Genomic DNA, 25,916 nt, shown 5'->3' with positions numbered 1-25,916 from the left:
TGTGTGTGTGTGTGTGTGTGTGTGTGTGTGTGTGTGTGTGTGTTTTTTGTCCTCAGGCATAAGTTAGTTTAAGTTAGATTAAATAGTGTGTAAGCTTAGGGACCAGTGACCTCTGCAGTTTGGTCCCATAAGACCTTACCACAAATTCCCAATTTTCTATTCATTGTGCAAGTAGGATGCTAACAACTGCTAATCCTCTCTTCCACCACAAAAACTTTCGTACACTTCTGGATAACTTCATTCATTTAAATGACCATCATTGCTGTGATTACATGATGATCACAGATCCCTTTCTCTGTACTGACACTGTCAGTAAGGTCAAGTCTGTTTGAGTTTCGAAAAATGTGTTCAGAACTACTTCACAAAACAACCTGCAATGAATCCATAGATGTCCCAGTCTATACTTGCTATGTTAAAGCCACCTTCAATTAATATTGCACGATTGGGATGCTTCTGCACTACTGACTGTAGAATTTCTTTGAATGACTATACGACTGTTATGGAGGAATCGGGTGGCCAGTAGAAACGTCAGAAAATTAACTTAAGTTCACCTAGACTGGAGTTGTCGCACCCACATAACTTAGCAGTCAGATTCAATTTCAACCTTGATCAACAATATTTTTGTCGACTTCATTGAAGACTCACGCTCCCTATGGCACCTAACCTGCCTTTTCAGTATACGTTCCATGCCTCATTAAATATTTCAGGGCTTTCTTCTTCGTGTTTCGTGCAGCTCTTGAGTTCTGAGTATAATTTCAATGTGCCAACTTTCCTGAAGGGCAGTAAATTTGGGGACTTTCTTAGAAATGCTTCAGCACTATATTGTTAACATTATGACATTTGAAGCGTCTGTACTTTGCATGTGATCTGATTTTGCTCTGCGTATTGATTCACAACCACTAATCAGAGAACCTAGAACTATTACTTAGGCTAAAAAACTCCCATGTGCACTCCGCAAGCACTCTGCCACCTTAGTAGCTGCTTTGTATTTTTAGTGCACCCATGATGTATCAAGAGCCATCCTACAATTCTCCACCCCATAACGTAGGTCCAGAAATCTGCAACCAAGTTCATCACAGAATCAATGTAGCCTCTGGTTGAGACCCTCGACTTGGCTCAAACAAAAGGACTCTGATCAATTCCAGGTGCAATACTGTAAATTGAAAGTTCTGGACCTCAGAACTGAAACAACATGCGTCACTGGCACCTACGTAAGCCTCGACTTGAAGACGTGACTGTACTTGCTCTCCCGATAGTGGCAGGTAGGACTGCCTCCAAATCTAGAATGAGGCCATCTGGCAGACATACTGAGTGCATGTTGGACTTCTTTCCAACCCTGGACAGTACTTCCCTTAGGAGCTCTATAACAAGCCTAAAATGGAGCTCCTGATACCTAGCAAACCCCTCCCTCATGTGACTGCGTGGATCCTGCTGCAGGAGTGGCAATTTGTTCACTCTCAGGTCAAATGGGGAGGGCCAGATGGGCGGTCCCCACATTTGCCCTCTGCCTAGAGTGAAGTGAATATTTTACAACCTGGCACTAACTCTGCAGTGAGCATGTTTTCCCACAACAGATACACTGGAATGTGCATTGGCAGCAGAGCTCATGGGTGAAAGAAGTGCCCCTTGATGTGTCTTATGTGACACGCCAGTTTCTCTGATGCTGCTACAGTCTAAGGCATGAGTCTGCAGGTAGCAGACCTTGGCCAACAGCATCCTCAGCCATTTGTGAACTGCAATGAGCTCCTCCTGTGACCACACATAGCATGCACACTCTTTCCAGCCTATTACTAAAATTCGAATGAAAGAATAGGAAAATGTAGATAAAAATGAGCCCTCCTGTCTTTTAGAGAAGGATTTGCCCTACCAAATCTGTTAAAAACACAGAAGCAAGCTACTAAAAAAACATAGCCTTTCACTAAGGCAGACAAGCAAAATGCCCATTTGCATCCACCTACCAAAGTAATTTGTGCCTGAAACATCACCACAATGCGTAATATAAATGGTAAACTGCTCTGAGACTCAAATAGAAGTAATAAACCCGCTGAAAGTATTCCCGATAGAGCTGTGGATAACCAAAACCAGTTTTATTAAATTATGCTCATGGCTGCATACAGTACAACCCACATGAGAAGTACCCTAACTTGAATGGCTAAAACCGACTGGCAATGAGGTTAAGACCTGACATTGTACCAGTATGAATAGCTGTCGATGCCATACAGTTATAAACTACACATTGTGCAGTACCCATCTGTAGGTTAGTGTATTAGCCTTGCTGCATTGTAGGTGTACACATCATACAAGTGAGTCTGTTGCTGTGTTTGATAGTGAATAGAACAACATGAGTATGTGGAAGCCAATTAATCCTGTTAACCACATTAAGTTGCTGTGTGAAAAGGCACATGAAATTTACATATTGGATAATGGAAAGTAAGCATCACCCCGTAGCTATTCTGACATGTCCACTGAGTGTGCCGTATGAAATTCTTCCCCTAAGATAGGGACAGACAATTTATTTTTGATATTAATTGGATTGGAGGATATGCTGTTTGCATGCAAGTTATATGATATCATAATTGAAAAAAGTTTCTGGGCACATAGGTGAAACACATGTGAACACAATTGAGAGGAATTCTGACTGTGTGTCTGATGACAGAGACAAAACAGTATGTGAATGTTAAGAGTTCCAACAGCACTGAACTGTCATATCCAGCAACTGAAGGAACTGTAAGTCAGTCAAAGTCAGTGCACACCTTCACTCCTAAAAATAATACTGCTGCAGAGTACTGGTGGCTGAACACTGAATAACCTTTATGAGAATAATTGCAGCTACAGTAATGATGTGCTTTTGGGTGGCTAGAGGAATTGTTGATTGCATTTTTCTGTACAATGTTTTGACAGCCAACCCAGTTGTCATCTTCAGTTGCTACAAACTGTGTTGTTACATTTACTTTCTACCTAGACTGCAGCCAGAATATTGAAAATAAGAAATGAATAAACAGCTGGTGTGGTGCAGTCTGTTTATAGGTCCACACACTGTTACGCGATAAATATGGCTGTTTCCACACATGGTATATTAGTGAACAAGCTTTATCTTTGTGCAGTCAGTACAAAATCTCTGTGCCATACATCTTGTTGATTATTATACTTGCAAACTGACAAACCACAGGTCACATTACGTGAGTCATATTTCATCATCCGCATTCACTCTGTTATCTACAACCAACTTTCTTCATGAAGATACAGAGATTTGTTAACAAATGTGTGTCATAGATCTGGTTAAAAGTTGGTATTACTGTTGCAGCATTTGCTAATGTGATGACTGTTGCTTTTGGCACTGGACTACTGCAGATTCACCGAAAAAGATTTAACATGTCTACATGTTTCCCTTGTCAAGTGTGCGTAGTGTTCCATTCCACTGTGTTTTAATCACTTCATTAAAACTTCACATTTACACTTTGATGACAAATAAGGGAAGAACTTACAATGTTGTCACAACTTCAATTTTGGGAGATATGTCTCTGTAAGTACTGCATGTGTGAACATACACTCCTGGAAATGGAAAAAAGAACACATTGACACCGGTGTGTCAGACCCACCATACTTGCTCCGGACACTGCGAGAGGGCTGTACAAGCAATGATCACACGCACGGCACAGCGGACACACCAGGAACCACGGTGTTGGCCGTCGAATGGCGCTAGCTGCGCAGCATTTGTGCACCGCCGCCGTCAGTGTCAGCCAGTTTGCCGTGGCATACGGAGCTCCATCGCAGTCTTTAACACTGGTAGCATGCCGTGACAGCGTGGACGTGAACCGTATGTGCAGTTGACGAACTTTGAGTGAGGGCGTATAGTGGGCATGCGGGAGACCGGGTGGACGTACCGCCGAATTGCTCAACACGTGGGGCGTGAGGTCTCCACAGTACATCGATGTTGTCGCCAGTGGTCGGCGGAAGGTGCACGTGCCCGTCGACCTGGGACCGGACCGCAACGACGCACGGATGCACGCCAAGACCGTAGGATCCTACGCAGTGCCGTAGGGGACCGCACCGCCACTTCCCAGCAAATTAGGGACACTGTTGCTCCTGGGGTATCGGCGAGGACCATTCACAACCGTCTCCATGAAGCTGGGCTACGGTCCCGCACACCGTTAGGCCGTCTTCCGCTCACGCCCCAACATCGTGCAGCCTGCCTCCAGTGGTGTCGCGACAGGCGTGAATGGAGGGACGAATGGAGACTTGTCATCTTCAGCGATGAGAGTCGCTTCTGCCTTGGTGCCAATGATGGTCGTATGCGTGTTTGGCACCGTGCAGGTGAGCGCCACAATCAGGACTGCATACGACCGAGGCACACAGGGCCAACACCCGGCATCATGGTGTGGGGAGCGATCTCCTACACTGGCCGTACACCACTGGTGATCATCGAGGGGACACTGAATAGTGCACGGTACATCCAAACCGTCATCGAACCCATCGTTCTACCATTCCTAGACCGGCAAGGGAACTTGCTGTTCCAACAGGACAATGCACGTCCGCATGTATCCCGTGCCACCAACGTGCTCTAGAAGGTGTAAGTCAACTACCCTGGCTAGCAAGATCTCCGGATCTGTCCCCCATTGAGCATGTTGGGGACTGGATGAAGCGTCGTCTCACGCAGTCTGCACGTCCAGCACGAATGCTGGTCCAACTGAGGCGCCAGGTGGAAATGGCATGGCAAGCCGTTCCACAGGACTACATCCAGCATCTCTACGATCGTCTCCATGGGAGAATAGCAGCCTGCATTGCTGCGAAAGGTGGATATACACTGTACTAGTGCCGACATTGTGCATGCTCTGTTGCCTGTGCCTATGTGCCTGTGGTTCTGTCAGTATGATCATGTGATGTATCTGACCCCAGGAATGTGTCAATAAAGTTTCCCCTTCCTGGGACAATGAATTCACGGTGTTCTTATTTCAATTTCCAGGAGAGTACATTGTTTCAAATAAATATTAACTTTGGGCCAAATAATACCTCATTTGCAACTGTTGTGAATCTGCTGTTCATAATTGTCTTGTACAAGATATTGTTTCTTCAGTGACATTTGCTTCTGCTGTCTTCAAATTCATTAACATCAAATATCAATTTCAGCCAAATGCAGAGTTTTTCAAGTAAGTGTCATTAATGGGCCACATGATGCACACATCTCAGTATTTTAAAATTATTTTTACTTCATTAGGCCATTTGACTTGGAGTACTTGGCTTTTTAGAGGTGCAATAGCCTCAAACTGCTCCCTGAATACTGATATTGTGTAAATTTTCTCATTTTTATATGGCTTATTCTTTCTCATTGATATTTCAGATACTGTGTTGGTTGTATTTTATCTTCCCATTATTAGCAAGAGAACAATGACAGTTAATACTCTGAAGTGAAGCTATATTACTGTAGTTATTAACATTATAATGTTCACAGTATAAACCTGTGTTTACTGTTCCTGTTTTTGTATAATTTTTCATTTTTTATTCCTTATTCACCTTTACCGAATTCATACATCGAAGAAGATCAAACACACTGCTATGTTTTAGTTGATATGATTAATTTACAAATGACACTCTTCTGAGTTTTAAAAATTCAGTACTGTAAATGGACCCATTATTTGTTTATAAAATGTTTTGGTTACTACACTTGAAATATCTGAAGCAAGCAGCTAACACACTAGACACCTTTAAATGTCTTAGGGCACATTTCACAAGAACCAGGCAGAACATGCCTCTTTTCTTTACAAAATGATCTTGATTGTTGGTGTGCAATATATCAATAAGTGAGATCTACCCACTTAAATACATATATTTGAAGAGGATTTAGATGGTTACAGCTGCCTACAGGAGTAGCAGCATACAAAGTTTTCTGGCCATTGTAGTGTTTTAAGCAAACAGGATCTTGTCTGTTCCACAGTTGCTGGTAGGTTATATAATTATTCACTTATCACTGAAATATATATTTATTTATTGTCAGTAAGCTGTGAGGCCTTCTGTGAACCTTGCAAAGTGTAACTTAATGACACCTGGTGTAAAGTAGGAGGCTGTCTTTAATCATGCCTGGAGTCCACTACCGCCCCTCACTGTCAGTTTCCTATTACATTTAGCAACTAAAAAGCAGTATTTTTAAAATTAATCTTTGTTATTATTTTAATGAGCTCTGTAATTTTTCAACAATAGACAGGAAGGGGTAAGCAGGATAACAGGCTTGGCTGCTCCACAATTTTCTTTTTCTGTATCTAAGAGATCCTTTTGCTGAACATATTTGCTCTATTTGATTCAGAATTAAGCACTGGAACAGACAAAATATGATCATGAACTGAAATTCCTCTGGCTGATTCTCTGAGCAACATATACACCATTAATTATACAACCTAAAGTGAGACAGGTCCGTTATTTATAAAACTACCTTTTACACCTTCAAAGGCAATGAATGTGGTGTCATTTACAAGGTAGCAGAGAATGCAGAAACTCAGATAAAGTGTGTCAAAGATAGAGCAGTCATGGAGGCTTGTATAGGTCATAGTACAGCAAAATAGTTCTTACTTTATGTATTGTGACGTTGTTGTTGAAGTACAGGGGCATGTGTCATAGGCAAGATAAGTTATGAAAGTGAGGGACAGCAACCAGCTGTTGGTGACACAAAAATCCTGTAGGTGCTCTATCTCATTTTAGACAAAAAGAAAATATAATTCACGCAAAAATACCACATAGTGCATAAGTGCATATACTAAAAAGTGACAATGAAATAAATTGGCTAATACTTCTATCCTGCCATTTCCATTGTAAAATGATTACCTTGACTTTCAAATGTGAATAAGACAACAATGTTACTGAAATGACTGGCCAGTGTATCTAGTCATGATGTATTTAATGAAGTTGAGTACTAAAATAAAACTCAAGGCTCTTCTAATGCAACCATTGGAAGTCTCATGTTGACCTATTAATGCCACGTTATTAAGAACCAGTTCTCCTACCTCTCATCTTCTCTAAGTGGTGATTGGTGTACAGGCAATAGGATACTGTTTGTCAAATTTGTTAAATTTTTGTACTACTCTGTGCTGTAAAATTCAGACAAACAAGGAATGCAGCACATAGACTCACAATTTTCTTTCACTGCACATTGTTTTTTATATTCATACATTTCATGAAATTTTTGTCCAACTGTTTTGCTATTTTGCCTGTCCATAATTTTTCTTGCCCACTATGTGATGAAAAAAGTGAAGCACCCAGAAAACATGGTCAGATGGAAATGTAACTTAGTACATGTACACACCATCAGTGGGTATGTAAATGATCAGATTTGCAATTGTCTGTGACAGGTAGACAAGCCACTAGAGTGCATTAGTACTGCTTGAGGTTAGTGTTGTTGCCAGGCCTGGCAGGATGTAAAATGGGTGTCAACAGCATCAGATGTTCAGTGATCACTGTGAAGGGCATGGATATGCTGTGTGAGGCTGTGTTATTAGCATCTGACATGGTTTGAAAGGGAACTCATTTTAGGTCTCCATTTGGCCTGCAGGTCAAATCGTGCAGTATCCATATTTGCAGGTCATAAAAATGTGACAGCGGCCTGCTGGTGAACGGCATGGGAATGTTGGGGCAGGAATACTCATTGACCATGGCTGACTGCCACAAGGGAGGATCACTGCATTGTGCCCCGACCACATCACAACCCGTTCATGTCTATGCCAGAACAATAATAGACAATGGACTCCATGCAACATTCTGAGTCATCCTGCATTGTTGATCAGAGACTAGCAACAGCTGGAATAGGGAATTATGATCCCATGCGTAGGCTGCCATTAACACCACAGCACAACCACTGCATTTGGGATGGTACCATGACTGAGAAGCTTGGACTGCTGATGTGACGTCACATAGTGTTCAGTGAACAATCGCAGTTCTGCATTACCTCTGACTCTCACCATCGGTGACTATGGTTGTGACCTGGTGAGAGGTACTATTCTTCCAATGTTTTCAAGAGGCACAGTGGTGTTTGTTATTCCTGGCATGTTGATGAGGGGAGGCAGTTGGTATGACTTCAGGTAATAATGGTTGGTAGTGATCTCTTATGGCACAATGGTATGCCACTGGCATCCTTATGTGATACGTGTCATGTGGCAATATGGTACTGCCACTTTTCAACAGGTCAGTGCATGTCCACCCATGGCATGTGCCTTTATAAACTATCTGCATGATGTTGAGGTACTTCTGTGGCTAGCACAATCCCCAGATCTGTCCCCAGTTGAAAATGTAGAACCAGCTCGAACTTCAAATTCATGCTAATGCTTGTATCCAGGATACCAGGAACCAGTTACAACAGTTGTGGGACAGATTTCCTTGGGAGAGGATACAATGGCTTTATACACCCTTCCCAACTGGTTCAGTGCGTACAGCCAGGCCAGAAGGGGTGCGAAATTATCCCAATAACTTGCCTCGTACTGCCAAGGCTTTTATAGATTTGGCTCGATTTTGTGATCACTGCAATAACAACACACACACACACATCTCAACGTATGAAGTTCCATTTCGTTTCCTGCAACCTTCCTGGGTGATTCACTTTTTTTCTCAGGTGGTGTAATTTAACTGTAAATCTATTTTCAGTCCTTTACAACAGTATCTGATTCATGCTTTTTTTGGCTTAAGTTGCAAGTAAATTAAAGAAAAGGCCAGAATTGCAATAATTGTTCCAGTTGTCTTTTATTTTTCTAGTTAATGGCTCGTGGCAAGAGAGGTACCTCTGTTGCAGTGAAGGCATTGGTGCAGCAGGATGTAATCATAGTGATTGCCATGTGTCATCAAATTTCAATCCAAGTAACCTCCGAGGATTTGTGAGGACTCTACCAAGGGAAACAGAGGTTGCAGATGGTGACTATGGAGTGTATGCACTGGACTGTGAGATGTGTTACACAACAATGGGACTGGAATTAACCAGAGTCACTGTCATTGATCGAAAGTACAAAACTGTTTATGAAACTCTAGTGAAACCAAAAAATCCAATAATTGATTATAATACACGGTAAATCAATCTTAGTCTTTTTTTCCATTTTTTAGTACTTGCTAGTATACTGAAAAACAGTTTACGAGTTTTGACATATGTTGTAGCGTATCTTTCCGATATTGATCAATTTTTAAGTGAAACTTGTAAACTTATTTTTAATATATGCAAATCGCTGTCGTCAACCTATTGTATAGTCTTTCCATCAAAAATGTTTGACAAATAACAACTAAAGTAAAATGTACTATGTTTTTCCAGCATTACTTTAATGTTTTACATTTTGGTACTCATGTTTCTTTTTGTGTATAAATATGATTTTGTTACAAGATGTCTTGTGGCATATATTGTAATTTATATGCCTAAATATGTACCACACACAATTGATGATACCAGTTGAAGTAACTGTAACAGGAATAACCTCCAGTTTTATGTGGCTTGATTGTGGATTCATGGTGAAACCTTGTAAATAGTTTCACAAGAAAACACACTTTGTTGCCTATGTTTCACAAAATTTTATTTTATGTGTGTTGCATTTCAGGTTTCAAGCCCATTATCTAGTGTTTCTGCTTCAAAGACATTACATCTACAGGGTGTTACAAAAAGGTACGGCCAAACTTTCAGGAAACATTCCTCACACACAAATAAAGAAAAGATGTTATGTGGACATGTGTCCGGAAACGCTTAATTTCCATGTTAGAGCTCATTTTAGTTTCGTCAGTATGTACTGTACTTCCTCGATTCACCGCCAGTTGACCCAGTTGAAGGAAGGTAATGTTGACTTTAGTGCTTGTGTTGACATGCGACTCATTGCTCTACAGTACTAGCATCAAGCACATCAGTACGTAGCATCAACAGGTTAGTGTTCATCACGAACGTGGTTTTGCAGTCAGAGCAATTTTTACAAATGCGGAGTTGGCAGATGCCCATTTGATGTATGGATTAGCGCGGGGCAATAGCCGTGGCGCGGTACATTTGTATCGAGACAGATTTCCAGAACAAAGGTGTCCCAACAGGAAGACGTTCAAAGCAATTGATCAGCGTCTTAGGGAGGACAGAACATTCCAGCCTATGACTTGCAACAAGAGAAGACTTAGAACGACAAGGACACCTGCAATGGACGAGGCAATTCTTCGTGCAGTTGACGATAACCCTAATGTCAGCGTCAGAGAAGTTGCTGCTGTACAAGGTAACATTGACCACGTCACTGTATGGAGAGTGCTATGGGAGAACCAGTTGTTTCCGTACCATGTACAGCGTGTGCAGGCACTATCAGCAGCTGATTGGTCTCCACGGGTACATTTCTGGGAATGGTTCATCCAGCAATGTGTCAATCCTCATTTCAGTGCAAATGTTCTCTTTACAGATGATGCTTCATTCCAACATGATCAAATTGTAAATTTTCACAATCAACATGTGTGGGCTGATGAGAATCCGCACGCAATTGTGCAATCACGTCATCAACACAAATTTTCTGTGAATGTTTGGGCAAGCATTGTTGGTGATGTCTTGATTGGTCCCCATGTTCTTCCGCCTACGCTCAATGGAGCACGTTATCATGATTTCATATGGGATACTCTACCTGTGCTGCTAGAAGATGTGCCTTTACAAGTACGACACAACATGTGGTTCATGCACGATGGAGCTCCTGCACATTTCAATCGAAGTGTTCGTATGCTTCTCAACAACAGATTCAGTGACCGATGGATTGGTAGAGGCGGACCAATTCCATGGCCTCCACGCTCTCCTGACCTCAACCCTCTTGACTTTCATTTATGGGGGCATTTGAAAGCTCTTGTCTACCCAACCCCGGTACCAAATGTAGAGACTCTTTGTGCTCGTTTTGTGGATGGCTGTGATACAATACGCCATTCTCCAGGGCTGCATCAGCGCATCAGGGATTCCATGCGACGGAGGGTGGCTGCCGGCCGCGGTGGTCTCGCGGTTCTAGGCGCGCAGTCCGGAACCGCGCGACTGCTACGGTCGCAGGTTCGAATCCTGCCTCGGGCATGGATGTGTGTGATGTCCTTAGGCTAGTTAGGTTTAAGTAGTTCTAAGTTCTAGGGGACTGATGACCACAGCTGTTAAGTCCCATAGTGCTCAGAGCCATTTTTTTGGAGGGTGGCTGCATGTATCCTCGCTAACAGAGGGCATTTTGAACATTTCCTGTAATGTAACAAAGTGTTTGAAAGTCACGCTGGTACGTTCTGTTGCTGTGTGTTTCCATTCCATGATTAATGTGATTTGAAGAGAAGTAGTAAAATGAGCTCTAACATGAAAAGTAAGTGTTTCCGGACACATGTCCACGTAACATATTTTCTTTCTTTGTGTGTGAGGAATGTTTCCTGAAAGTTTGACCATACCTTTTTGTAACACCCTGTATATTATGAAACAGTTAATTTACAGCCAACAAAGAAATGAAGTTGTCATTCAAAATACATCAAGATCTTACAATGTACAACAAAGAAATTAAGTTTACGTATAAGCATGTTTTATAATCTGAACGTAAAATCCATTTGGCCATGCTGTAGCCATTCTAGATGGCCCTACTAATGAACTGTTACTGAATGACTGAACAGATTTCACTCTCATACAGGTTCTGGATTCTGCCAGGATAGCTGCTGAAGGAAAATCGTGTTGTTACATTTGATACCAGCTCAGGCTTGCAAGGCCAGTGTCAGTTCAATTGTTTTTTTATTTGGTCATGCCATTTTGTAACACAGCATAACAAATTACTGGATGGGCATCCACAGCCAAACTTCTGCATGTTGAATAAAAACAGCTGCAGTTGTTATAAATTCTTTGTTAAAGATGTGACTGGTTTCTGTAATTTTAAACTACATCATCAGATGCAAATGTGAATAAAAAGAAGATAGAGGCCAAATATTTACATTATGTGATGAGGCCACTTTTACAGTCTGATCCTAACCTTCTGTTTCAAATTTGGAAAATTTCACAAAAAGTGGTAGTCATGTATTTGAGAGAGAGAGAGAGAGAGAGAGAGAGAGAGAGAGAGAGAGAGAGAGAGAGAGAGGGGGGGGGGGGGTGGGGAGGGGAGGGGAGGGGGGGGGCAGGCATGACACTGGAACTTATGAACAAATGGGATGAGAGAAAAGACTATAAAATTCACCAGAAATGGGGGGGACAAAGTATAGAGCAACAGTACTTCAACTGAAGCTGTCCTGGCATGGAACACTGCAACTGCCATACACTGGTTGATTGAATATCAAAGCATAGGCCCCACAGGGAACACCGCATGCATGGAAGCATGAATAAGCTCTGATAACTTTAAGGAAGTGGTTGGGAACCAGGCGTACAATAATAAACATACAATAAAAATGGCAATTGTCAAGTGAATAACTTATAAGCATAAGAATAAAAGCGTAGAACCTGATGAGGGTCATTTACATGTATAACATTTAGAATGAAATAATCTTTAAAAAGGGGGGAATAGCCCTAGTAAAGCACCCAAGAACAGAAGAAAAGGGACAGAGGGTGATTATGAACAAGGCTCTATAAGTAATCAAAGTTTTCCAAAACAGCTTTATGCTTTAATTCATTTTAGAATTCGTTGTTTGGTTTGCAGGTTGGCTTAATGCACAAAAGATCTCCGACCCTTCCAAGACATTAAGAACGCCATCACTGCGTTTCATATGTAAAATTGTGAGAGCAGGTGTAATACAAGAAATTGAGTGACCAATTTCAAATAAATGCAAACGCAGGGCAGAACTGGAACCCGAACCAGAAATATGTTCTTTAAACCTAATTGCAAAGATCTTCCACTTTGGCCTATATACTTAGACTGGCAATCTTCACCGGTGATGATGTAAACACCTGACGACTTGTGGGACTACTGTTTCACACTCTTCCTATGTTTAAACAACAGCCTGTTATTATTGGGAATGAAATCTGATGGAACGATATCTTTTGTAGCCAACTGTATACCCACTCTATCTGAAACCCTTCCATAGTACAGCATCCTATGATAAATGTTCCCAGGGCCATTCTCCTGCAGAAGGAATGATGTAGACAAAATATCCTGTTGACCCTGGGTCAGTGCAGTCATGTGGCTTGTTTCCTTTTTCTTTTTTAATATGCTCTTGTTAATACTCTGGACAAAATCTATTTGGTACCCATTAGTATTAGCAGTATTAACAAGAACATTTTAAAAAATAGAAAGGAAAAGAGTCAAATGATTGCTCTGACTCAGGGTCAACAGGATATTTCATCAACATTATTCCCTGTGTGGGACAGGGGGCTTAGGAATGTTTCTTATCATAGGATTCCATGCTATGGAGGGTTTCAGATATCTTCCCAACATATTTCTTTCCTAAGAATAATGGGCTGTGGTTTAAACACAGGGAGAGGATGAAACGGGAGCTCTACATGTCGCCAGGTGTTTGCAGCATTGCCTGTGATGATTGCCAGTCTAAGTACATAGGCCAAACTGGAAGGTCCTATGAAGTTATGATCAGGGAACATATTTCTGATTTGGGTCCCACTTCTGCCTTGAGTTTACATGTATCTGAAATGGGTCACTCAGTTTCTTGCATTACATCTGGTCTCACAATTTTGCATACAGAATACAAGAATAATGTTCTTAATATGTTGGAAGAGTTGAAGCTGTTTCATACATTAAGAAAACCTTCAAACTAAACACAACATTCTCAAACTGAGTTAAGGCATAAAGCCATTTGGCCAGCTTTGATTACTTAAATAAATAGCCTGGTTCATTCGTTCTCTCCCCCTCACCTCCTCTTACTTGGTGCCTTTACTATGGCTATTCGCCCTTTTTAAACGTCTTTTTAAAATGGTTTTTTTTTTTGAAGTTTTAAGGAAATTGTAACAGTTTTCAAGATTATTTAATTCTAAATGTTATGTTTGTGAATGGCTACCAACAGGTTCCAGGCTTTTATCTTTATGTCTATAAGTTATTCACTTGGACAGTTGCTACTTTTATTAGAATGCTTATTTTCGTACACCCAGTTCCTTAAAGTTAACAGAGGTTATTCATGCTTCTGTGCATGCGCCACTTCCTGTGGAGTTTGTTTTGATGTCCAGTCTGTGTATGGCAGTCGCAGCATTCCATGCCAGTGCAGCTTCAGCCGAGGCACTGTTTATTCAATACTTTGTCCCTCCCCATTCCTGGTGGTGCTTTATAATCTTTCCTCTCATCCTGTTCATTCATAAGTCCTAGTTTCACACACCCGCCTTTTTTCGATCCATAACTATTGCTTTTTGCATAATTTTCCGAATTTTAAAAAGAGGCTTGGGATTGGACTGTACAAGTGGCCTGACTGCATAATGTAAGTATTCGGTTTTCTGGATGCTTTCTATGTGTGTCATATGGTCTTTGCGTAATATTGTTCATGGTCTGTTTCTGATGATCTAAATTAAAATTATGAAACAGTCGTCCCGTTAACAAGGGATTTATAAGATGAGCAGCAGTTTTATTCGACATACATCCTTCCAATGTTCCTCTTCAGGGTAATGAAACTGCTGGATTCTGATGACAGTCTTCTCTATATATGATGCTATTATGATTGTCATGCATCAACCGAAGTCCCTGTTCTGGAACATCATTGGACATGACTGTAGACAAGGTCGTACAGAAGGCCGTTTCCTTTACTACATCGGCAGGTATTTGTCAGGCAACAGTAAATTAGCAGCATTATCCTGCAGCGATACGTCAGTTTTGTATGGCAGTTCTTTATGGTCATTTGTTTAACCTGTTGAACCTGGGTCTTCAGGAGATGCTGGCTGATAAACACATGCATGGACTGGAATCTGTGACAGCAGGGACATTAACAAGCTTGTAGCCATCCTACCTGTTCATATTGTTGGAGAATTGAATTGTCTTGATAACCTCTCTTACTTTGCACTCCTGCATCCATGGTAGCTGAACAAGCACAAGAACTCTTGAAATTTGATGGATTGGCCACAGTTGGTGTTAACGAGTAAAATACATCAATTCACCTTTGTTGTAGGTTGCATCAGATATTGCAGAAGAGTTTTTGATACTGGAATAGTTACTATCATTATTATAAATCACACTAGTACCAAACATTGGAAACTCCAGGTAGTAATATCAACAATGTAGAAGAAGGTAGACTGCTATTTACTGGAAAGAAGACATGTCAAGTTGCAGACATTCACGATTAAAAGACACTACACTCGCATATAGCTTTCAGCCACAGCCTGCATCAGCGCGCGCGCGCCCACACACACACACACACACACACACACACACACACACACACACACACACCAAGAAGCAATTAGAGAACGCCCTTGGCTACAACTTCTGTTGTGTTTACCATTGTCGTATGACTCTGGGATCTCTGGTGTTGGTTACAACTATCAGCTGCAGATAGCAGTCGTGACTCTATATGTAACTGTTCTGATTCACTTTCATTGCATATTTTATTTCTCCGTACAGCGTATTCATTTTACGCAATGGACTGGTGGAAACTAGCAATGAAAATGCACAGAAAAGTGATGAAACTAGTTTGATCCTTCTAAGTGAGCTCAACACTGCATGTTAAGAGGAAGTGTGAAATTATGTTAATGCTGAACTTCCAATATCACTCTTTTCTGTGTGCAACTGTTTGGCTATCAATCACTTTGGTATTCTCGTCCAAGTATATAGACATTTGGGCAGAGGATTCACTTTCTGATCTTTATATCAGTGTTGCTCAGTCTCTAAATGAAACTTGTATGTCTCTGTTTATTGTTGCTATCTACATGTAAGCACCAGCAATATGACATATGCCACTGTTGCACATTTAAGAGGGTAGATTCCTATTGTATATGCAAGGTGGTACTCAAAATCTAAAGTAAACTGACTTACACCACTATTTCTATTAACATTCAGTCTTGGTAAACACAATACTGTTGAGCAGGAAAGCCTTTTAATCCATAAGACATTTCACACTTTTGTAGCATGAGGTAATTCCAACCCTGGAAAATGTTGATATTGTTCTGATTTATATGCTGAGAAATTGGTATTATTTTGGACTCTTGAGTGTGATACCAGTTTATTTTGTCAATGTCACTCCCCTCATCTATTTGAGTCATGTGTATGTCACTAATTTAACTTTTACTTTTTGTGAGATGTATTCAAGTAACATGTGTGAAACGATTGTTTGTTCTTAAGTGTAGTTTTTTTTCCCCCTTCATAAATATCTGTTGTAGATTCTGCATTTCAGTTTTTTTAGTGTTGTGTCTGTTATGTTGTCTTACCCTTTTCACACATCATGATGTTACACATGTGAGATAAATTAATTAAATTATTTTTTGGCTTTCCAATTAGAAGCTCATGATGGGCATATGGCTTTATGACTGACGTCTCGAACTACTCATTATTACCTCATATGTTATGTAAATTTTAAGAATATAATTTTTTCTAGAGACAGTATTTGCAGTGGAAAATCCTGTGGATTGTAAGTATTACTTTAAATTGATGGACCACCGTTTATCCAGAAGTTGGAGTTCTGTGATCGGAGAAAAGTCTGTGTGCAAGTTCTGTCAGCCATTCTCTTAGTAACTGAGAAAAAAAGTAGTAAGCTTTATTTTGCAACATTTCTTTGGGTACACATGGTGCATATAGAGTAATTTCTTCATATTTCTAATCATTTTACATATATACCGAGCGGGGTGGCGCAGTGGTTAGACACTGGACTCGCATTCGGGAGGACGACGGTTCCATCCCGCGTCCGGCCATCCTGATTTAGGTTTTCCGTGATTTCCCTAAATCACTCCAGGCAAATGCCAGGATGGTTCCTCTGAAAGGGCACGGCCGACTTCCTTCCCAATCCTTCCCTAATCCGATGAGACCGATGACCACGCTGTCTGGTCTCCTTCCCCAAACAAACCAACCAACCAACCATTTTACATATAGAGTAATTTATTATGGTATTTATAATCATTTCAGTGTCCAGTGTCAGAAAGGTGTTTAATTTCTTATATCATCAGAAAAAATGGATGTTTTGTTATACTTGGGAGCAGTAAAAGTGATGTTTTGACTGGCAAGTAAGAAAGGGATCCATTCCATCTTTTATCCACTGTTTCATATATGCCCTAGTTTTCAGTCAGTGGGGGAAAATCAAGTGGAAGCATTCAAGTTTCAGCACCTGCTGTAAAATCTTTTCAACCAAACAATACTGTAGACAACTGGCAGCAATATCTCCACTATTGTACTTGTGTAGCTGTGGGAGAGTTATTTCAAGGGGAAAAAATCAGCTATGGTTCCAAAATAAAATTATCTGTGAAAAAAAAGTGGAAAAGATTATGAAGAACATGAATGAGTCATGTTACAGCAGATATCTGGAACAACTGCAGTGTTGCCTCATAAGTCATGTCAATGGTAGATACATGTGTAGTAATTGTTGTTCTGGTATGATGCTATGGCAGGTGCAATGCAAGTGATAACTGTGAAAACAGTGAGCACTTCCTGTAACATGTATAGTGGATAATGTGTCAATAGCAATACAGTAAGAAGAGAACACAACAGGCAGGAGAGCTGACATCTCTCAGTTGGCAACCTGTGTGGCAGCTCCACAGAATGATAGAATAATCAAATTGTTTATTATTGCCATTGTTACATGAGGAGAAAGGATTCTTATACATTTTTTTGTTTTTAATTTCAGCTTTAGTGGTATAACAGAGGAGCAGTTACGGGATGTTACAACTTCAATATATGATGTACAGTCTGCATTATTGAGTTTCATTAACTCCCAGACAATTTTAATTGGGCATAGTCTGGACAGTGACTTCAGGGCACTGAAGGTATTGTGTATTTCATATTAAATCACTTTCTCTGTCGTGTACCAGAGTAATGGTAACATCATAGCTAAAAATAAATTAAGCTCTTAAATATTTAATACATTTGTTGTTTCAAATATTGAGAGTGTGCTAAGAAAAACATAGATAATGAAAATTTGAACAACAATACATAGGAAATTTCAAAGCAGTTTGCCTCACATTGACAATGATAGATAACTGAAAGTCGGAGAATAGAAAGGAGGAAGGTTTGGAGAACATAGAAAGAAAAGGACATAGTGTCAGCGAAATTAGAGCCAAAATATTGCTACTGCACTTAGAGAATTAAAAGGGCAGCGTTGTGCTATCGGCCTTGCTTATAATCATTCTAGTATTCACATGTAGTGATTTGGAGAACCATACTGAGTATTACCTTCTCGATGCTAGTGGGCATGGTGAAGGAGGTGAAAAATGTGTTTCCTCTTGATCTTGGCCACCAATAACGACAGTAGTTGAAGTATTTGCTGCTTTATTGCAGTTTGTTGTTTTCATTCTTCCATTCCCTTAAAGAACACAGTAAGTTACTTTGTCAGTTTCTGGTTATGTTTTATTATGTTTTAGCTCATATTTTGTATTATGCCTGTCAAAACTCAGGCTGTACTCATGTGCATCAAATTATTAGTGACATATCCACAGTTTCTTTCTGTGTTGGTCTCCTGTGCAGGCAGTAATGGTGAGATTCTTCTTTTTCTTTTCATTTTCCTCATATTCTGAATCAAGAAAATGTTTGCCTTAAGTTTATATTTTCATTTTGATTAAGGTCTATGCAACCAACCTTAAATGTTGAAATATTATATACAGTGGGTTTTTTTAGGTCCATAATTTTTTCTGAAACGTAGTAAACCCCTTAGACATTACCTCAGTCAACATTTTTTTTTGTTTTTTGCTATGTTAAGCTTTCTTCGCAGACAGTTTTTGTGGTGCAGAGTCAACTAACTGCTTAACTTAAGTATTGTGGCATGAGTGGGGCAGTGCACAAATGGTTTAATTCATACTTAACTGGAAGAATGCAGAAAGTTGAAAGTAAAAGTACAGATAGTCTACAAAAACCAGCAGAGTCCTGTAACTGAGGAGGTATCAAGAATGGTGTCCCACAGGGTTCAGTCTTGGGTCCCTTATTGTTCTTAATATATATTAACGACTTGCCACTCTATATTCATGAAGATGCAAAATTAGTTCTTTTTGCTGATGATACAAGTATAGTAATCACACCCAAGAAGCAAGAATCAGCAGAGGAAATTGCAAATAATGTCTTTCAGAAAATTATTAAGTGGTTCTCTGCACATGGACTCTCACTAAATTTTGAGAAAGCACAGTTTATACAATTCTGTACAGTAAATGGCATAACACCATTGATAAATATAGACTATGAACGGAAGTCTGTTGCTAAGGTAGAAGACTCAAAATTTATGGGTGTGTGCATTGATGAGAAATTGAATTGGAAGAAACACATCGATGATCTGCTGAAATGGTTAGGTTCAGCTACTCATGCTATTGGGGTTATTGCAAATTTTGGCGATAAACATATCAGTAAATTAGCCTACTATGCCTATTTTTATTCGCTGCTTTCATATGGCATCATATTTTGGGGCAATTCGTCATTAAGAGAGGAAGTATTCATTGCACAAAAGCGTGTAATCAGAATAATAGCTGGAGCCCACCTAAGACCACCTTGCAGACATTTATTTAAGGAACTTGGGACATTCACAGTACCTTCACAATACATATATTCACTTTATGAAATTTGTCATTAATAACCCATCCCAATTCAAAAATAACAGCGAAGTGCATAGCTACAACACTAGAAGAAAGGATGATATTCGCTATTCTGGATTAAACCTCACTTTGGCACAGAAAGGGGTGAATTATGCTGCCACAAAAGTCTTGTCATTTGCCAAAGTATTAAAAGTCTGACAAATAGCCTACCAACATTTAAAAGCAAATTAAAAGAATTTCTGAATGACAACTCTCCTTCTACTCAATAGATGAATTCTTAGACATGAAGTAGTAAATGAATAATAATAATAATAATAATAATAATAATAATAATAATAATTACTTTGTGTAAAGAAAACTTATGTTAAAGTGACATGTTCCACATCATTACAAAATGTTGTATTCATGATCTATGGAACCAGGATTAATGTATGTATGTATGTATGTATGTATGTGGTGGCTTTCATTATATTAATGTCAACGAGCTGTAGTGCTCAACATGATCTAGATCATTTTCTTCAGAATGTGGTATTACCTATCAGGGTGGGTAGAAAGTGAGTGTGTACAGGAAACTGCAACTATATATCAAAATAATTGTTCTTATTTTACTGAATCAAGTTTTATCATGATCAGCACAACAGTACAGATTGTTTTTACAGGTGAATACCACATAGTTGCCAGCATTTTTGACCAGTTTCTTCAATCATTTGGGAATGTTCTCAACCAACTTCAACAGCAACTTTTTTGGTACTCTGCTGGCAACGTGCGTGATACAAGCATCCAAATCATCCAGCATACTACACGGTCTGGTCTGATAACTTCCTCCTCTGCCCTTTGGCACAAGAAGTTGTAAAGTGTCAGAATAGAACTCTGTGTTGATGAGGCCCACAGCAACTTGATCAATGCCCCAGAAAATAATCATCCAGCCGTTTGCTTACACTGATTACAAAATGTGGCAGGGCACCATCTTGGATAAAGCCAAGCCTGGTTTCCCAAATGGCTAGTCCGTGTTAACTGCTCTTTGAAGAAGGAACAGACTGATGTGTTGATTTGATGTCATACCACACCATGCTTTTACATGGGACTGATATTGCATTTACTCATTGGTGGCATGTGGAGAAACCTTTATCCAGTCATAGGAATTATGATGGTTTACAAATCCTCTCACATGAAACACACCCTTACTCCAAATTTTGTTTGGAAACAACAAGGGGATGTCTGCGAACCAGCCTAGCATGATTTCTCTGTTCTCCGATGGTCACAATCTTCTGCAGACAGTTCCCGGCAATAATGCCAAACCCAAACAAGTATTGAAGAATGCCACACTTCAGATCGACAGTCCACCTGAGTCCATTCATTCTCTGGCATATGTCTATCCATAAAGATCAATTTCAACCACTGCAAGAAGTCTATTCATAAAGTTCAATTTCAACCACTGCAAGAAAAAAAAAACAGTTGTTTTAAACAAATATATTAATATTTGTTAAAGTGATTACGTATTTATAGTAGTTACTTATGCCCTGCTCCCCTTGTACTTTACACAGCATTCTAACTGCTTGTTCTTCCAGAATAAATATTATATTTACTTTAGATGCATTGTGCAGAAGATAATTCCATGAAACAACTGGCAGTGACAGGGTACAAAACAAGGTAAGACATTGGTCAAATAAACATATTGGGAGATACTGCCAAGCACAAAACATGTTGAACTGAGCTTATTCATTAACTTATCTATGCCCTAAGTTCATTTGAGTTTGTTATCAATCTGGACCTCAATGAATCTTACACTTCGAGTTTCATTTAGTGTATTATGATTAATGTGTATTATTGTTACCATCAGACTACTTTTGCTGGTTTGAAATTGCAGACTGATGGGAAAAAATCAAACAGTAAAAAATAATCAATGTAGAATAATGAAATTTTGGGAATACATTTGTCTAGGTAACAAATTTAAGTGATTAATATTGCAAGATCACAGCTTTATTTAAATGTGAGATAAGCCATTGCAAATGTGAAATGGAAAACAAGCACGCATATGTGCATGCATTGTGTTATACAGGTGCCAGATGTCGGTTTGTGGGATGGAGTTCCATGTCTGTTGTACTTGGTCGATCAATGTAGGGATGATTAATGCTGTTTGTGAATGACGTGGGAGTTGCCATCCGATGATGTCCCATATGTGCTTGATTGGAGACAGATTTGGTGATGGAGCAGGCCAAATCAACACGTCGACACTGTTGGAAAACACCCCCTGGAATACTGTTCATGAATAGCAGCACAACTACTCGAATCGCCAGCGTGATATACAGATTTACTGTCAGTGTGTGGGGGATAACCATGAGAGGGCTCCTGCTGTGGTACAAAATCACCCCCCAGGCCATAACTACATGTGTAGGTCCAGTGTGTTTAGCACACAGTACAGTTGGAGGCTCTCAACTGGCCTCCTTCAAAACAACACACAACCATCACTGGCACGGAGGCAGAACCAGCATTCAACTGAAAACACGGCAGACCTCCACCCTGCCCTCCAAAGAGCTTTTGCTTGACACCACTGAAGTCACAAATGGTGTGGTGGTTTCGGGTCAGTGGAATGCACACTACAGGGTGTCTAGCTCGGAGCTGTCTTTGAAATAACCAAGTTGTAACATTTCATTGTGGTGCCAAGTGCTGGTCAAATTGCTGCTGCAAATGGTGTATGATGCACCAGAGTTATACGCCAAACGTGATGGTCTTCTCTCTCTTGGTAGTGTCATGTAGCCATTTGAAGCCCAGTCCTCTTGCAACTGTACATTCTGTGACCACCATGCCAACATCCATGTACAGTGGCTACATTCCTGCTAAGTCTTTCTGCAATATTGCAGAAGGAACATTCAGGTTCTCGTAGCCCTATTACTTGACCTCGTTCAAACTCAGTGAAGTGTTGATAATGACATTCTTGAATGATATCACCTCACCACGCCCAATCTTCGAGGTAGCTAACACTCACGACCGTTTCAGTGTTTATTTAAAGCAAACCTGATTTGTGTCTCCATAGTGGCACTACTAGTGCCAATCTTGTGCAAATGGCATAACATTTTAATAGACATCATCTAGCAACCATGCCTGCCAACTTTTGTTTGTTTCAAAACTCCTCCTTGCTGTTGCAGTTCCCCCCTCCCCCCCATTCTCCCTTAGTGTTTGAGCCTCTTCAGGTATGATTTGTGCTATGTCTCTCTTCTGGTTGGGTAGGGGCACTTGATTAATATGCTTGTAACATCAGTCACTAACAAAATAACAATGTAGTTGCTTACATAAATTTGTAATTTCATTAAATAGTTATTTTGCTTCTGTCTAAGCAGATATATTCCAATTTGTTATGATAATGGTAGTTTTTTTCTCTACCTTAAAAGAAATTTCTCTACTTTAAAATGGATGGCATGTAAATACTACTACTGCTCACATATATTTGGAAACACTTTTAACAAATATGGTTTCATGTTGCAGTTGATTCATGATACAGTAGTGGACACGAGTGTTGTGTTTCCTCATAGGAAAGGCCCTCCATACAAGAGAGCTTTGAAAACTCTTTGTAATGAATACTTATCGAAGAATATTCAAAATAGTGGTAAGTGTTAAAAATTCAGTTGATATACAATTTTACTTTAAACTCCATCGTAGTAGATGACAGTGTGAATTAATTGTGCCATTCAGTTACACTGTGACTGGTGTCTCTGAAGTCTTTGTCTTGAAATAAAGCACATATATAAAAACAAAATAAGTCTTAAGTGCTTCTAGATGAAGAAACTATTTAATTTTATTTGTTTGCTGTTTCTCTTAGAATCTGGACATGACAGTGCAGAAGATGCGAAAGCTTGTATGGAACTAATGCTGTGGAAGATCAAACACGAAGGGTCATCATCTACATAGCTAGGGCTGCAGAACAGTCAGGCTCCAGCCACTAGAAAATGGCAGCACAAGTGGTTGGTTCTGTGCAACGCCATTTGAAGACTTCACCGTGACTGTGTTTTTAGTGTCTCACCAAACTTTCAGCTGATAACATATCATGGATCGTGCAGTTGTTGATTGTGGTGTTTCAATGCCTCAGTGTCTTCATATAGTTAACTGCCATCAGACTAATAGCCATGATATAGTTGGACTTTTACCACATTCAGTGATTTGTGAAGCTGTATGTGCCCACTTCATTTGACGGACATTTAATCACATCGTGTAGACACATCTGGCCGTTGTTACCAGAGTTCCTAACAGTCAGTGTTTCAGGTCGACATGTTTTACCAAGGAGCTGAATACTCTCTATTGGCTTTATCTTAACTGTATATCATTATTCAATTCTGGCTTTTGTTGTAGCCATAGACAAAATTCCCAGCAGGTATGGTACTGAATAAACAGGTAGTCGCTACATATGATGATGGTATGATATATCATCAGTATGAGTGACATGTATCTTTCTTTACTGATATTATTGATGAATTAACTGCATAGTGATATGCCGCATGTGGCCTATGTTTGTTCCAGTGTACTGCAAAAAAACAACTTCAGGTGTTTTAAAGTAACTGGTAGTTTCCCCGTCTTACCTGGGAATTAGTTTTTGGAGATACTTGTTTTGAATGTAGGTGCCATATTTGCCTGTTAGTCCCAGGATTCATGTTTTTTAATACAGAGTAGTATTATTTCCTTATTCCTCGTTGCAACGGTGAGTGCATCTTTGACCATGACAGATTGAGTATCCACATCTTCATCATGCACACCTTTTGTATGACACTGATCTCATCAAACCTTATATTAGTTATATTTCTTTTGCTGCTTATTTCCCCATTGATTATGAAATATGGTTATTTCCCCATTGATTATGAAATATGGTGAACATGAAACTTTTGATTGATTTATTTATCACTTGCAAGTACTGCGTTAGTTCCATTGTCATTTATTTATAATTTACTGAGAACATGGGCAGTGCCCATGGTTTTAAGACTAGTTAAGAAAAAAAATACCTTTTTGATATTGTACAGATTTTCCCAAATTAATAATTTTCTATAGAGAAATGTAGAGCCACAAATGTAAGAATGTTTTTGAGTTAGGAAAGAAGGTCTAAATAATTACGTAACATGCCATCTTGAAAGGTGCACTCGTATAGTGCCAGATAGGAACAGAATGTGACACTTGGTAAGAAGGGAGCAGGTTTAAGGATAATAACAGCACTTCTCAGGCAGACACAGGCCACAAGAACTTCATTTCTTTTCAGTTATGGTCTTTGAAGAAAACTGATCTGTATATGTTCACAAGACTGAAAAACTGAGAGCTGAAGCATATCATAAAGTCTATCTAGGTAATGTCTGTCTCAACTATAAAACACTGATTGTAAGGAATTTTGCCTTATAACAGCTGTCAAATAGCTGAAACCACATTTTTCATATTCATAATTATCAAAAATTCATCCGAATCACTTAATCATCAAAAGCATAACTGCCTTTTTGTTACTTTTCAAAGCAGTATTAAATTTTTCATAAAATTTTTGTGTAGTTTTCATTCTGTGATTTCAATACCTTTGTGAAGACTTTTCCTTTTGAGAGAGAGAGAGAGATTTTGGAAATGGCATCTAAAACTGTAAGTACTGCTTATTTTACAGTGTCAGTGAACATCCTCACAGGTATGAAACAATAAGCTCACCGGTTACGTATCACAAATCATTCAGGAAAAGCTATGTGAAATCAAGGAAAAAATTATTCAGCCTGACAGGGTAAGATTTTTTTTTTTTTTAGATAAAGAAAGCACATATAATTTGGCATAGCCCTGTTATGGCCTTAACTATGTTTATTCTTTTTCACGCCCCCACCCTCTCTGTATTGAACATATTGGCAGCGTGTTACCACATTTTTCACTGAGAAAGTGTACCATAATTGTAAGATTGACTTGTTTCACATCATTGCGAGAGATCACAATTAAAATCTGTGGAACATACAAATAAGTAACTGAGTGATGCAGCTCATTATTAGGAATCTTTAAAACTGTCCAAACATTCAATTTCACTCGAAGTTTTCTCATAGATGACCAGTCTTGTGAAATGTGTCAGAAAATTTCATCTTACATTAGTACAATGCAAATGTTTTGTAAATGTTTTATTATTGATCTTCCAGTATCATACTGTGCTCTTTAATCATGTACATGTTTATGGTAGCAGTTTGGATTGCCTTACACATATCTCATCTTTGAGAGAAATATGGCCTATTGGAATTTAGATACTCATTTAATAATCTGAAGATGTAGGAGCAGACTCATAAATGTTCACCAGTTTTAACCAAAACATCTAAAACAAAGAATCTTTTATTGGTTCCATATTTAATTTCATCCACCTGAAACACCACTTGAGGAT

The 25,916-nt window shown here is 39.5% G+C and overlaps 1 protein-coding gene across 1 annotated transcript in view; it reads left to right on the top strand.

Annotated features, from left to right (window-relative positions):
- Positions 1 to 25,056, top strand: part of LOC124555203 (RNA exonuclease 1 homolog) — a 221,774-nt gene extending 196,718 nt beyond the window's left edge. The window contains exons 11-14 of the mRNA XM_047129048.1: positions 8,731 to 9,037; positions 17,662 to 17,800; positions 23,033 to 23,153; positions 23,367 to 25,056. Coding sequence (XP_046985004.1) covers positions 8,731 to 9,037; positions 17,662 to 17,800; positions 23,033 to 23,153; positions 23,367 to 23,455 — 656 coding nt within the window. The 3' untranslated portion in view covers positions 23,456 to 25,056. The remainder of the gene's footprint in view (positions 1 to 8,730; positions 9,038 to 17,661; positions 17,801 to 23,032; positions 23,154 to 23,366) is intronic.
- The last annotated feature ends 860 nt before the right edge of the window (positions 25,057 to 25,916 follow it).

Source organism: Schistocerca americana, chromosome X (assembly GCF_021461395.2).
Source record: "Schistocerca americana isolate TAMUIC-IGC-003095 chromosome X, iqSchAmer2.1, whole genome shotgun sequence".
In the NCBI taxonomy this organism is placed as follows: domain Eukaryota; kingdom Metazoa; phylum Arthropoda; class Insecta; order Orthoptera; family Acrididae; genus Schistocerca; species Schistocerca americana.
This window is presented reverse-complemented; position numbering and strand designations above follow the sequence as displayed.